We start from the raw sequence: 14,506 nt of genomic DNA on the forward strand, positions 1-14,506 counted from the left end.
GGAGGAGTTCATAATGGAGGTAGATAGCTCAGAGTGAACCCTTGGATTAGTCATCTCAAGGAGACGGATACCAATTAAAATCCAAGAGTTGTGCATGTGGAGTCACGTTTGAATCAAGGTTTTCATTGCGTATTCAAAAGACGAGCATAAGATCAAGACGAGAAACAATTGGACCTATTCACCCTTCTCTAGCTTGCATGGGTCTTAACAGATTGTAAATGAGTTTTCACGATTAAGTACAAGACTGATGTTTCAATTGAAAGACATAAGACTCGTCGCTAGAGGCTTTACTCAAACCTATGGAATTGATTACATCGAGACTTTTGCTCCGGTTGTCAAATTTAATACTGTCAGAATTCTTCTATCATTGGCAGCTAATCTAGATTGGCCATTATATCAATTTGATATAAAAAATGTCTTTCTCAATGGAGAGCTTGAAGGGGAGGTTTATATGAATCAACCTTTAGGATTTGAAGAAAAATTTCAAGAACTTTGGATATATTGTATCCAATTGTTGTTGCTTTTAAAAGACAAGGATTGTAAAAACCACTTTTTCTTTGTATCCAATTGTTGTTGCTTTTAAACACAAGAATTGTAAAAAAAAAAGATATCCGAGAAGGAGAAAGGATAGTGATGTTATTGTTAAGACCGTAGACCGTGAAGTAGGAATCGAAAATTCTAAACTACGTAAAAATTGATCTGTGCATGTGTTGTTTTGTTTTATTTTTATTTCTATATTTTTAATGTGTTTAACTCCTTTTAGACGATCACAAAAGAAAGACACATTCCGAATCGCTATTCACTCCTCTTTAGCGACATCATTAATACGTACTCATTCCAATCACAATTGCTAAAGATTGTTAGTTTTGTCTCAATACTATGATGACCAGCTCGTATGTCAAGACTCGCTGACCAAGTCTATATAGCTCATCTAATGCTATGTCTTTCTTTTGATCAGTCGAACTCCCCACAAACTCCAACACATCACGCGCGATATCATGTACTTGAATTGTGCTAAGGAGTTTGTCATTTACAGTGTGGATTGCATCCATGTGCACTAGCCACATGCCATGTACGGTGTAGGATCTGATCATCTGTGTGCATCAGTTGTATGCATTCATGCATGCGTGGCTCATGAAAAATATACTGAAAGGTGTCTAAACACCACGTGAAGGAGTGTCTGTGTCACATTCCTCTAGATCTATGACTAAAGCAATAGTGTTAACGTTGTTTCTTTTTTACAACTTAATTGGCTCTAAAATACTATCACTAACCCATGTAACACAAGTGATATAAGATTCTATATGTAAATTTCAAAGTACTAAACAAACATGCTTGAATGTTGCGTGTGAAACATATTCCCCAGTCACATTATCCCATGTCTAAGTATCATGGTCTAATTTGGGTATGTTATATATATCAAAGGGATCGTTGTCATGTCAAAATTTTCGATCACAGACAAGTTGTACGATAGTTCTTATGTCATATCATTAACATTTAACATATATATATATAGTGGAACATCTTTCATTTGTAAAGTTAATTATTGAAAACAGTTACTAATTTGCTGATTATTATGACAAACATAACTAAACCTTGTACTTAATTACACCTACGTTAAGGAACATCATAATCAAATTTAAAATACTACCAATAAAACCTTTTTTTATATCTGATACAGAGTTGGCTATTGGGCATACATATGTATCTCTAGATGATAATTAAGTATTGATTTCTTAAGAAAGAAAAAGATTAATTTAATCAAAATATCATGCGTGCATGTTTCAGAAGACTTGAGAAGAATCTTTGATGAACTGACAAACAAGAAAGCATCTAATTCCCCTGGTGGAATATTAGAACAAATCGTATAGATTTCCCTCCACGAAGAGAGCTTTATATTGTTCTTGCTCATCTTGTCTTCTTTCCTCCCCTTTATTTGGGCCCCTCTGCTGTCAAAGTAATCACTTTGACTTATTAAATTTCATCGCGAATTTGAATGGATCACAGAGGAATGTTTTAATATATGCATGTTTTATTCCATTAAAGCTATATACTTAGCTTGTTTATATATATCTTTATATATGTATGTATATTTATATATTTGCATTGACTGGCTAGAGAAAATGATAAATTAAAAGTCGCATTTTCACAATAAAAAGTTTAGGGTTTGCATGTAACATTCAGACTCTTACTCTACTTTTTTTTTTCTGGCATGCATAAGGAAAATAAAATTTCAGTTCTTCAAAACATGCAAATAGCTATTAAATAAAGAATAGTTATATACCAAAAGTTGATTGAGAGTAGCTAGAAGAATAAGAACTTCATCATTCTCTCAGTGACACACAAGGGTTGGGAAAAGAGAAGGGAGAGAGAGATATATAGAGATAGAGAGCTGATCCATGGCTTTTAATCATGAGGCAACCATACATGGCTTTCCATGAGAGAGCTCTTTGATCTCCTTAGAAATCGAACCCTATTCCTATACTTTTGATTTGTTCTTGAATCTCTTCCAAGAATTCCTCAGCGGCAGTTGAGGGAGGGAGGAGAGCCAGAGAGATCTAAAGAACTAAAGAGAGGTAGGTACTAAAGAATGTTCCCTGCAGCTTCCAGGAAGCCGCCATCTACTTCTATGAATTCTGCTTCGCATGAGAGGGCTCCCATGTGTGTTCAAGGCGACTCCGGCCTCGTCCTCACCACCGACCCCAAGCCGCGCCTCCGCTGGACGGCCGAGCTCCATGACCGCTTCCTCGATGCCGTCAACCAGCTCGGTGGTCCAGACAGTACTTAGCTTCTCCAATAACTGCTCCCTTTTCTTCTAACCTAGAAGCGTTTTTCCGTAGTATGTATTTTTAATGAATTAATTATCTTTGTATTGTTTACAGAGGCCACGCCCAAGACCATCATGAGAGTAATGGGGGTCAAAGGTCTTACTCTCTATCATCTTAAGAGCCACCTTCAGGTAGCTAGATATCATCATAAATCATTGATTATTTAAACAACTATCTAATTAATTTTTATTTTGATGTAGAAATTCAGGCTCGGGAAGCAGCCGCACAGAGAATTCAACGATCCTTCACTCAAGGAAGGTAAATAAATAGAATTACCACACATACTTCAAATCTTTTTCCTCTTATTAATTTACTATAAATATATGCAATATTGAAGCAGCAATGGATCTACAAAGAAACACAGCCTCTTCATCCCGAATAATGGGTCGAAGCATGAATGAGTGAGTTGTAAATTTATTTTATTATATATCGATCGATCTATATATATAGAGAGAGAGAGAGAAGTTGAGGGAGATTGTTAACATGTATATCAGGAGTTTGCATGGCACAGAAGCCCTCAGAATGCAGATGGAAGTCCATAGAAGATTGCATGAGCAATTAGAGGTAATTAATAGGTTTTTTTTTCTTCCTCTTTGTACAAAGAAAAGGAGGAAGATACATATACATTAATTATAAATTGACTCCTAATTTTTGATGAGTTTGTAGGTTCAGAAACATCTGCAACTAAGGATCGAAGCCCAAGGGAAGTACATGCAAAGCATATTGGAGAAAGCATATCAGACACTCGCAGCAGATCAGGGCTTGGGCTACAACAAAGAGGTAGGGGATCAACTAGGGTTTGTTCAAGACATGGCAGCCGCCTCCATGGGCTTCCACGATCTGCAACTTTTCGGTGGCGGAGACCTGCAGCTTGATAACTTGCACCAAGTGCACTTGAATCAACCTCTTGATCACGGCCTCTACTTGACTCCCAACGACCCTAGCTCATCCCTGATCGGTAAGAAAATTATGGCTACGTCTCATGATCCCTACATTACTAACCCTAACGAGAAGAGCCCATTTATTTGGGATGACGAGGTCGATGACGATAACCTTCATGTCGGGAAACAAGAAGAGCCATCCAAGATCGATCAGCTTCATCAAAACATTGGCATTGCGCCGGGGTTGATCGATGCCGCCGCCGCCGACGGTCGGCGCATGGTCGATGTCTATGAAGCAAAACCAATGATCTCAAATGCGGGCGGCTCGGAGGGATCCACAAAAATGGATAGACCATCTCCGTTGCGAGATCACCCTCTTTCCATGGAAGGTATCAACGCCATGTTAATAGGAGGCAGCTTTGCCCAGTGAAGAAGCTCGTCTAATGCCTCGACGACATTAATAAGGACGTATAGTGAGTGATTTCTGGGGTATTCTTTAAACCACAAACTAGCTAATTAATTCAGTTTCAGAAAATTTCTGATCTTAAGTATCGTACGAGGACATGAAGTACGTACGTACTCGGTGTTTGCTTTGCGAGTAAGAGTTTAATTAATCAATGTATGAATCTTCATTTACCTTACCAGCAATCTTAAGATGTACGTAATTCCATATATCTTGTGCATATATGCAAACTATAGAAGATAGTGTTACTGTGGCCCTCCCGAACTGAGTAATATATATATATATATGTCTGTGGCTTCTTTGCTTTCATTAAAATTGAAAAGCATGAGTCTTCTTGAGTGCCACAAAAAGAAGCGAAGCTTCCTTGCATTTCTTCTCTGGGTCTACTGCGGTTGCAGTATCCGAGGTGCATTTATGCTCATTGCTTTTGTTCTCCGGCACATCCTCCGGTCCACTAGTGTTCGAATTAAAGTGGCTGTTGCAACGAAGAGAAGCTTCCTCGAGAGACTCAACGCTTCTGTCGTCTAACCTTTCTTTATATCATCATTATAATTTATTCTGCTCCCTCCCTCTGCTTTCTAATTGTATTTTGATGTTTTGGGTGGAGAGCTTTTTGTATCCCTACTTGCCCTCTCTCTCTCTCTCTCTCTCTCTCTCTCTCTTGTTCTTCATTTACCTGCAGCCAATGCCAATGGAGGTTTTCAGAAACAGTTAGCACTTTTAATTGCCAAGAGTTTGGCTGGTTGGGAAATGCTTTAATTCAGAGTGTTTTTGTTTTTACCCCAAATCAAAGCACTTTTAATATTAAATAAGATGTTTTATAGATTTATAAAATAATGCATGCATTCTTGGAGAGTTTTACAAAGATGTCATTGAACTCCGGTTGATTGTAAATTAAAAAGTGATCATGTGTTGAGAATTTTTCCTTTCATGTAGATCGACTTTGTTCAAATCTTCTCCTTTATAAATCTGGTTTTTAATGTCTTACCTCTAGGTAACTAGTGAACTCATATTATGAAAATTTTCTTTCTAGCTAGTAACAAACTGCAGAAGGTGAAATCCGTCATCCTAACGGTCTTACACGATCGGTCCCACGACTATATTTGTGAGGAGGTAAATCGAGAAATTGTAATTGACCACGACGGAGGAGGACATTGTCTCGACTTCGACGAAATTCAAACCCTTGCCCACTTCTACAACTATACTCCGTCATAACTAACTCACTTATCCCCTGGAGGACTTCTAGCTAGTAACAAACATATATGTGAATAGTGGTTCCTAATCTTGTTAATTATAAAAAGACTCACTCGACAATTGAAGAGTTATATAATTGGTCCACCCAACCCACACAATAAGTTCAATTTGATTATTAGTCTGACCAACTTGCTTGATCTATCTCAAATGACTCGATTAGCATGCATGTCTAACTCTTCAATTGACATGTCCAACCCATCCATCTCAATGGACATGTTAATTATAAAAAGACTCGCTTCGATTAGCCGTACCAACCCATCCATCTCAATGGGCATGTCCAACCCAAATGGATTGCAACCTAAAGTTCATTCGACCCATAGCTGATTCAGCTTGATAGGTTTGACCATTCGATTAGACCCATTCAGCTTAATAACCTCATTTACTCAACTGACCACTTGGTATGACAAGCCCATCTGACCTATTTATTAATATATATGTTTTTGATGAGGACAAGAGACTTAATTTCCACTCAATTTAGAAGAAATCAAAATGATAAAAAAATTAGATAGATCTCTCATCTAATTGGTTTTTTATTATTAGTAAATATATTTTTTTGAGTAAACAGTAAGAAGAATATACAAAAATTTAAAATGTTATTTTTGTATAATTCAACCTTTTAATTTTTCATTCTAAATAAACAAAACCTAAATCCTTTGAATGCTCCATCCATAAAGCATTCATAGGCCTCATAAAAAAAATATATATATATTTTTGAATAAGGCGACGAAGATGACTGTTGAATCATTGAGCTAGTTGAGTGGCGGCTATTTGTCCATAGGGTGTAGCTAAGTTTGTATTTAGGTAGTAGACTTGCATCAAAGGATAAGGATTCAAATCGTAGTCATATACCGTAATTTAAAAGTCCTATCATCTAGAGGGTCATTCAGTACCTAATTTACCTCCTTCATTAAGCTATAGGGTCGGCTATAAGGGGCACTGGACATGAGCCTTATCACATTTTTTGCATCATAGTTGATGTTTATGAAATCGCAACTACACAATTAATATATAATTTTAATATATTACAGTTGAGTCTCTTTATACTAAAGAAGAAAAAATAAAATTGATCACGAATGCGAATAGAACTATCACAAGAGTAAATAAAATAGGATAAAAATAAAAAAGACGTCTTTTTTATTGGAATCGTTAAAAGGTTAATGTTCTTTTTCCCATTTATTATTAAAATACACACCTCTATACATTTTTCTTTTTCAAAATTATCCTTATTTTTTACGCTATGATCCCATAGGTATTATATATTATAATAATTATAATTTCATAGTTATTACCACAACAGTTATGATCCAACAATTATAATCTTATAATTATTAAAATATAATATTGATTAATATTAATAAAAATAAATTATTTATATTATAATAATTATAATTTATAATTATTATAATATAATATTAATCATTATTGGTATTATTGGTTGGAATGAAATGTCTATATTATAGTAATTAAGAATTATAATTGTTATAATAACATTATTAGTGTTGATTTCCTTTAAATTTATAATTAGTACATAATTTTAAAAATAAAAATATATGATTGGAGATTAAAATATATTTTGATAATAAATAATATAATTTTTAAGGATTTCAACTTGGAAAAAAGTGTTATTTTATTTTATTTTTGCCCAATAAAATATAGGTGCTCGAGTAGGAAAACAAGTAGCCGAAAGCAGTGCCAACACAGAAGAACGGTAGTAGTCGTTGGATCCTTCGTGTTGAAGGTTCTGCGGCAAACCCGTGTCGTTTACGATTAGACTTAGCTACCAATTGCGGCGCAAAAGTGACGGAAGAAGGCGAATCGAGACGCAGCTCTAGAAGCGGCAATGGCAGCGTCGGCAGGGGCGGTGGAGGTGTTTGAGGGGTCCACCCGCGACGCCCACCGGATTCAGATGCAGACTCTCCGCTCGATCCTTGAGCGGAACGCCGGCGTCGGCTATCTCCGCCGTTTCCTCTGCGGGGACGCTGGCTTCCCCGATCCCGCCCAGGCTGATCCGGCTCACACCGCCGCAGCTTTCCGCCGCCTAGTCCCGCTGTCCTCCTACGACGACTACGCCGATCTAATCGATCGGGTTGCTGACGGCGCCGAGCCGCCCACCGCTCTATCGGTCGATCCCCTTCTCTGCTTCTTCAAGAGGTCTCTCTGCTATTTTGATCCCTTTAAATTTTCTTCTCTGATGGGCCATCGTTCAACTTTTGAGGCTTTGAGAACAGAGTTGATTTCAAAAATGGTAATCGTATCGATGGATATAATTCTACTTTTTTTACTGGGAAAGAGGATAAAACATTCTGTTTTAACGTCTCGAATCGATCTAATGTCAACAGATGAAACAGGAGAATGATTTTGGTTTTTCATTCTGGGCAATTAACACCCTTGAATTGGGTTTTTTCCAGCAATTTTTTTTTTCCTTTTAGTCTGCTTATCTCTGCATGCCGACTTTTTATCCTTTTGCAGCATCATTTTTCTCTAAATCGGCTTATTTACATTTCCTTATACAAAAGTATTCATTTTGAAGTTTCACATATCTCTTGGAGTCTAATTATGAGCGAATGTCTATTTATCCAGTCTAATTGGCACTACATTTTTCAAGAGTTGATTTGTTTGTGGTACAATATTTCCTCAAAATCCATTTGCATGGGGTTCTTTTGCACTAAAATGGTTATTTGGAGGTTCTCATAGTTCATAAATATAGGTAAATACTCATATATGAGCGTACTCAGGGCAAAATGGATTTGCAGCATAATTTTTATTTGAGTGTATTTACATCTAAAATGATCATTTTTATCTCATAGTTTAGGAATCAATTTGAATGCATTATTCAATAGTTTAGATCGTGTAAGATGGAGAGAGAAGTATTGAGAGACATGATTTTATAAAGTGCACCATCTTCAGGAAATCTTAAAATGCTCATGAATTGTTAACTTTATCTGAATGGCATTTGAAAATTCAAAACTATGAAAATGTTCCCCGGCATGCCAAATAGTTGTCGAAGATAGTTCGCCACTGTTTACTGCACACAATTTTTGATCGCCTTCGTAGCACATAATTGCATATATATTTCTTAGAAAAGAGAGAGGTTACTACTTATATATTGAACTCCCACTATCTAATATATTGATATTGTATATATATATATATATATATATATAGAGAGAGAGAGAGAGAGAGAGAGAGAGAGGTTACTACTTACTCCAGTTGCTGTTACAATCTAGTACAGGTAATACTTGAAGCAATAGATAAAAACCTTCAAGGATGCCAAAGCAAGAGACTGTAGTCCCAGCTAGCCTAACTTGAGAAGACAATTAGTAAAACTACCAATTAGCAGCAGACAACATAAGAACTACATGCCTAAGACAGTAACTGCCCAAATTGTCTGTTCTAAAAACATATTGTCTAGGTAGCTCTAAAAAAACAGATAAAATTCTGCAGCTAACCAAGTTAACTATTCAGAAAAATCAGAACCATATTCTGAAAAATCAGTATCAAGGTAGCTCTGAGATTAGTTGAAATTTCAGCCACTTGCATACATTTGAGGATCAAATAACAGTATCCTCCTGCAATCTCTCGCATATCATTGATCGTGGTCAGATAATTTGATAGATAGAGCTGAGTTATATGGTTTACTTGTGCCTTAATTTTATAAATCCATCAAGCAGCTGCAACTTTGTTTTTTTTTTCTTTTTTTCCCTTTCAAATGGTAGAGCCACATGTTACAAAGAAGAATCCGGGCCACAATTGAAGGGCTTTGAGGTGGCTCATTCCTGAAAATAATGTCATTCCTTTGCAACCACACTGTTCATACGCATGCTTGGCACATGATCATAACCCATCTGTTACTTGATATAAGATTTTCACGAGTGAAAATTTCAACAAAGTAGCATTTATACTTTTACACAAGCTTGCAGCCAAATAAAACCATCCGGTTTTAGTGAGAATACAAATTCTAAATAGGTATTCTGTAGTTTCTTCATAAGGGTAACAGGAAACAGGAATTGCCAAGAGGCATACCCTTCGAAAGAAGTATCATAGTATTTAGCCTATCTTTCATAGGTAACCATATGAAAATTTTAACCTTTTTCTGCACAAAAGAATACCGAAAGTGGATATATATACTGAGAATTGATGTAGCATTAGCAATATAGATAGATTTCACAGTGAAGTGACCTTTTGCTTCCATTCAATCTGATCAGACTAACCCTGATTGCAAATATGAAACTCGGCACTCTTTCTTTCAGCTTCAATACTTCTCTTACTGATACTTCCCCCATTTGAGAGACCAAATCCTCAAGTCCAGGAATACATTAAGAAACTGATGCAAATTTATTCTGACATGTTAAAGATTGTTCAAAATCATGCTTCATGAGAGAATCTCCACTCCATCTGTCTAGCCAAAATATTGTTTTGCTGCCATCTCTAAGTTTCTTTCTAATATTGCTATTGAAAAAATCCAGCACCTTGCTATAGTCTTTCCGAAGAAAAGACCATCTCCTATCTATTAATAACTGATAGGTATTCAGCATTTGCATTCTATGCTGACCAATAATATGCCAGAGTAGTTCTTGTTTAGTTTCATCTTGTTTGTCAGGTGACACAAAAGAGGAATGAAGTAATAAATTTAGATTTAGATTTTAAATTTGTAATTAAGCTTCGGTAATTATCTTAAGGTGTTGATATCTTTTAATTTGGTAATAATTTAATTGGTATCGTGTAATTTGATAAGATTTTATTGAATTATTGTGCTTCACACCAGTGATATTTCTTTCCTAATTTAATCATAATTATGGATTTGCAATGAATAAATATCTTATTAATTTCTCTGTTTGAGATTTCTCCATTTTTTTTTCTTGTGTAATAGTCATTTCTTTTATTTCATCAATTTTGTTCCAAGTTTTTTAGTGACTGAAGGGTTTGATTTGATGCTACAACATCAAGTTCCACCACCAGTTCAATATCAAGCCCAAATTATGAGTTTGCAAATCCAGAATTCCCAAACCACCTAAGTTGTTTAATACAAGTATCCCAGGTTATAAAGGTGTTGCCCTGTTATCAACAGATAAAATTTTCTTTTGAGCTTGTCTATCTACTTCATAACCCATTTAGGCACTACCACACGCTGTTGCATATGACAGTAGGTGAATTAAATAATACTTTTTTTCTTCCAAGGGTGCAAATGTGCAGCTACATTCTGAATAATACCTTGCCTGTAACTTCTGCTGGGCTTTTTGATCCCAACTGATACCCCAGATAAATGATTGGTAGCTCCTCAGCTTTGCAGCCAAAACTTGCTGCCAGTCTTTCGCTTACAACATTATTTCTGCCAATATAACTCCTAAATGATTTGTTGGAATTGATATAAGCCACTGAACAAACTGAAGCAAGCCAATACTACTGCTAGATTTTTTTTTTCTAGTTCATTTGCCCTCATGAATATTCAAGTATCACCTGCATACTATAAAATTAAAATTATTGAATAGTCTCGGACAGAAATTTGTATGATTCTGTTTAGCAAATTTGAAGTAATTTGCTTGTTTTTCTCTCCCTCATCTTGTACTTTTCAGACTGGAGCAATTGAATTGATCAGACAAATTAAATGGCACGATGAGAAGTGTAAGTTCTCAACATGTATACTTCTTTTTCAGTTCAGGAACAAGCACATCGAAGCCAAAGCTGATACCTTACTTTGATTCAAGCCTAGCAAAATCTGCTTCCAGTGTAGCACATCAAACCAGCTCGGCCCTTCTCCAAAGGTTGCCTTTCAATCAAACAATTTGCACTTCATTCAACTTTGTGTACCTTTCTATCTCATCAATTCAACTTCTTTTGCAACAACAGGTTATTTCCCCCAACAAGATCTGCCAGCAAAGTTCTTTGGTTCCTCTACGCAGGAAACGTGACCACAACCGAAGCAGGGTACAAGGTAATGGCTGCTTCTGCATTCCCTTTTCACAACAAGACCCCAACGCCTTCGCCACTGCTCTCAATGTGCGTCAGCCCCCGTGAGGTCATCATAGGAGAAGACACCCTTCAACAGATGTATTGTCATCTTCTTTGCGGCCTCAGCCTCTCTGCTTCCATAGACTGCATTCGTGCACCTTATGCAGCTGGCCTCATCAGGGCAATTCGAATGCTGGAATCCAAATGGATTCAGCTTTGTGACGACATCGAATATGGATCACTGAGCTCAGAGATCACAGAGCCTTCCATGAGAGTTGCAGTTCAAGAATTGCTTGGAGCTCCACAGCCAGAGTTGGCTACAAGGATACGAGAAATTTGCATGAGAAATAATTGGCAGGGTATTCTTTGCCACTTGTGGCCAAAACTTCGTTACATTGCTTGCATTAGCACAGGAAGCATGGAACAGTATTTTTCACTCATAAAGCATTATGCTGGTGATAATTTGCCATTGTTGGGTGGAGACTACTTTGCCTCAGAGTGCCCTATTGGCATCAACATGGATAGAAGTCGCCCACCGGCTACCACAAGCTTTGTGATCATTCCCTCAGCGGCTTACTTTGAGTTCCTCCCTTTCGAGTTTGGAGCTTCACCTAATGTTCAAGAAACAGTAGATATATCTGGTGTAGAGGTAGGAAAGATGTATGAGGTGGTGGTGACTACTTACAGAGGACTTTACCGCTATCGCTTGAACGATGTCATCAAGGTTGTTGGCTTTTATAACTCCTCACCAAGAGTGGAATTCATCACAAGAGCGCCAAAAGAAGATTCAGAGGTCTTCACAGAGAGAGATTTGGTCTCTGCAATGAGTACTTTGGGGCTTATGATCGGGGATGGAAAGGGAGGAGAAATAGTGGAGTTTGCTGGGTATTTGGATCCCAACTCAGACCAGGGGCATGTCATAATCTTTGTGGAGTTGGACAAGGATTGCTTGTTTCTGCAAAGGGAGAATGTGGACGAATCCATTGGACAACTGAGCAGGTGTTGTCAGTCTCTTGAAGCTTGTTTGGGGAGTGTTTATAAGGTGAAGAGGGCAAAGGGAAATCTTGGTCGTCTTGAGGTGTCGATAGTGGAACCAGGTAGCTTCGAAGGGTTAGCAAGAATGGCCGTCAAGAGTGGAGCACCTGCAAACCAGTATAAACCTGCAAAGATACTTAGGAGCTGCAATGTTGTAAATTTATTGAAAGAAAATGTCGTATTGAGTAGTGCCAGTGAGCTCAGCATTTAAATTGTGGAAGACATGACGATATAGAACAAGGCATTGCTTGCGATACATGAACCACGCATCAGTGCTATATATTCCAACATCTGGAAGTCCAATTGCCCCTTGAATCGCCAAAATTCCTTGATGGTCTCACGCTTAATTATTCGGTGATAGAAGATACAGGAAACCTAGAAGAAGTGTGCAGGTGCGTTTGATTGGGAGTTATTTTTAATCAATGATTCTCTAAATTATCATGCATACTGACCCCATCATGAAACGTCAGCAAAAGAATTATTATGAAACGTCAACAAAAGGAGTATGTAATTAGGGATGACAATTAGACCCGGACCCGATGGGGAATCCGTTCTTCGATCCCATTTTGACCGGGGAATCCCCGAATCCGAGAAAGCGGGGATGGGATGGGGAATCCCCGAATCTCGAAAAGCGGGGATAGGTCGGAAATGGTATTCCAAAAATTCCCCGTCCCATCCCGAACTCGACTTTGATAATTTCATTCATTGAGATTCATTAATTTGATTATATCCTTATATCAAATGAAAAAATAAGTCATATTGATAATTACTTGTTTGAATACTATAGTTTCATTATTTCTAAAACAAATAATATTTTCTTTTTTTAATTAATAAAAAAGTAATAAATTTTAAAAAATACTTTTTAAATATGTCATGACGGGGATGGGGATGGGTATGGGTACGGGGATACCCATGGAAATACCCGCAGAGAAAACCACCTTCGAAATCCGTGGGGATCTCCGAAATCCGCTGGATACCCGAAACTCGACAGGGACGGGGATGGTATTTAAATTATGATACACGACGGGGATGGGGACGGGGATGGTATATGGGTTTGGGTTTCAGGGACAGGGATGGAGAAGGCTTCCCCGCCAATCCCCGAACCCATTGCCATCCCTATATGTAATTCAGAATTCTTATGGTCGAAGTTTAAAGTTTAGAATGTTTTGATTCAAGTTATTATATATAATTTTAATTAAGATTATGAGTTATAAAATATAATTTAATATAATTTAATGTAATTAATTTATTTAAAAATATATATAATCAATTTAATATTTACTATATTATTTTTAATTTAATTTATTTTTAGAATAAATTAAATAAAATAAATAATATAAATATTAATAATATTAATGATGATGATAAATTAATAATATATAACAAATAAATATAATATATTTTTAATTTTTTAATTTAAAATAAATTTATAGATTTTTAATAAAATAATATGCTAAAATAATTATTTTAATAAAATAATTTATTAAATTAATAAATATAATTTATTAATCTTATTTTTTAATTTAAAATAAATTTTTATTTTTAATAAAATAATTTGTTAAAATAATTATTTTAATAAAATAATTTATTAAATTAATAAATATAATTCATTAATTTTATTTTAATAAAATAATTATTTTAATAAAATAATTTTTTAAATTAATAAACATATTTCATTACTTTTATTTTTTAAAATTTAAAATACATTTTTATATATTAATAAAATATTTATTAAAATAATTATTTTAATAAAATAATTATTAAATTAATAAATTTAATTTAATAATTTTATTTTTTAAAATTTAAAATAAATTATTTCTTTTAAATTTATAAGTATTTAAATTAAAATTTATTAAATTAATTAATTAATTTAAATTAAATTTTACAGTACATTTTAATTAATTTAGTTTTAAAATTGAAATAAAAAAAATTGATTGACTTTTAAAATTATAAAAAATCTTAAACAAGATAATCATATTTCTATATTATAATCTTTTTGGTAACATAGGAGTGATGTGTATTATTTAAAAATTGATTATAATATGAATTAAACAAGATTGATAATCATAATCAAGATTATCAATAATAATCTCCAA

The 14,506-nt window shown here is 35.3% G+C and overlaps 2 protein-coding genes across 2 annotated transcripts; both read left to right on the plus strand.

Moving 5' to 3' along the window:
• The first annotated feature begins 2,387 nt into the window (after nt 1-2,387).
• On the plus strand, nt 2,388-4,349 carry LOC141829358 (myb family transcription factor IPN2-like). Its single transcript, XM_074716810.1, has 6 exons — nt 2,388-2,780; nt 2,883-2,959; nt 3,029-3,086; nt 3,169-3,229; nt 3,323-3,392; nt 3,495-4,349. The coding sequence occupies exons 1-6, from the start codon at nt 2,591-2,593 to the stop codon at nt 4,137-4,139; spliced, it is 1,101 nt and encodes a 366-aa protein (XP_074572911.1). The 5' UTR covers nt 2,388-2,590; the 3' UTR covers nt 4,140-4,349.
• Nucleotides 4,350-7,232: 2,883 nt separating this feature from the next.
• Nucleotides 7,233-12,829, plus strand: LOC141828787 (putative indole-3-acetic acid-amido synthetase GH3.6). The gene is made up of 3 exons (XM_074716180.1): nt 7,233-7,577; nt 11,081-11,188; nt 11,274-12,829. Exons 1-3 carry the CDS (start codon nt 7,267-7,269, stop codon nt 12,619-12,621), a joined length of 1,767 nt encoding a protein of 588 aa, XP_074572281.1. The 5' UTR covers nt 7,233-7,266; the 3' UTR covers nt 12,622-12,829.
• The last annotated feature ends 1,677 nt before the right edge of the window (nt 12,830-14,506 follow it).

The sequence above is a fragment of the Curcuma longa genome, chromosome 5 (assembly GCF_044706935.1).
Source record: "Curcuma longa cultivar G26 ecotype Majalengka, Jawa Barat chromosome 5, ITB_CL_G26_1.1, whole genome shotgun sequence".
Lineage (NCBI taxonomy): Eukaryota > Viridiplantae > Streptophyta > Magnoliopsida > Zingiberales > Zingiberaceae > Curcuma > Curcuma longa.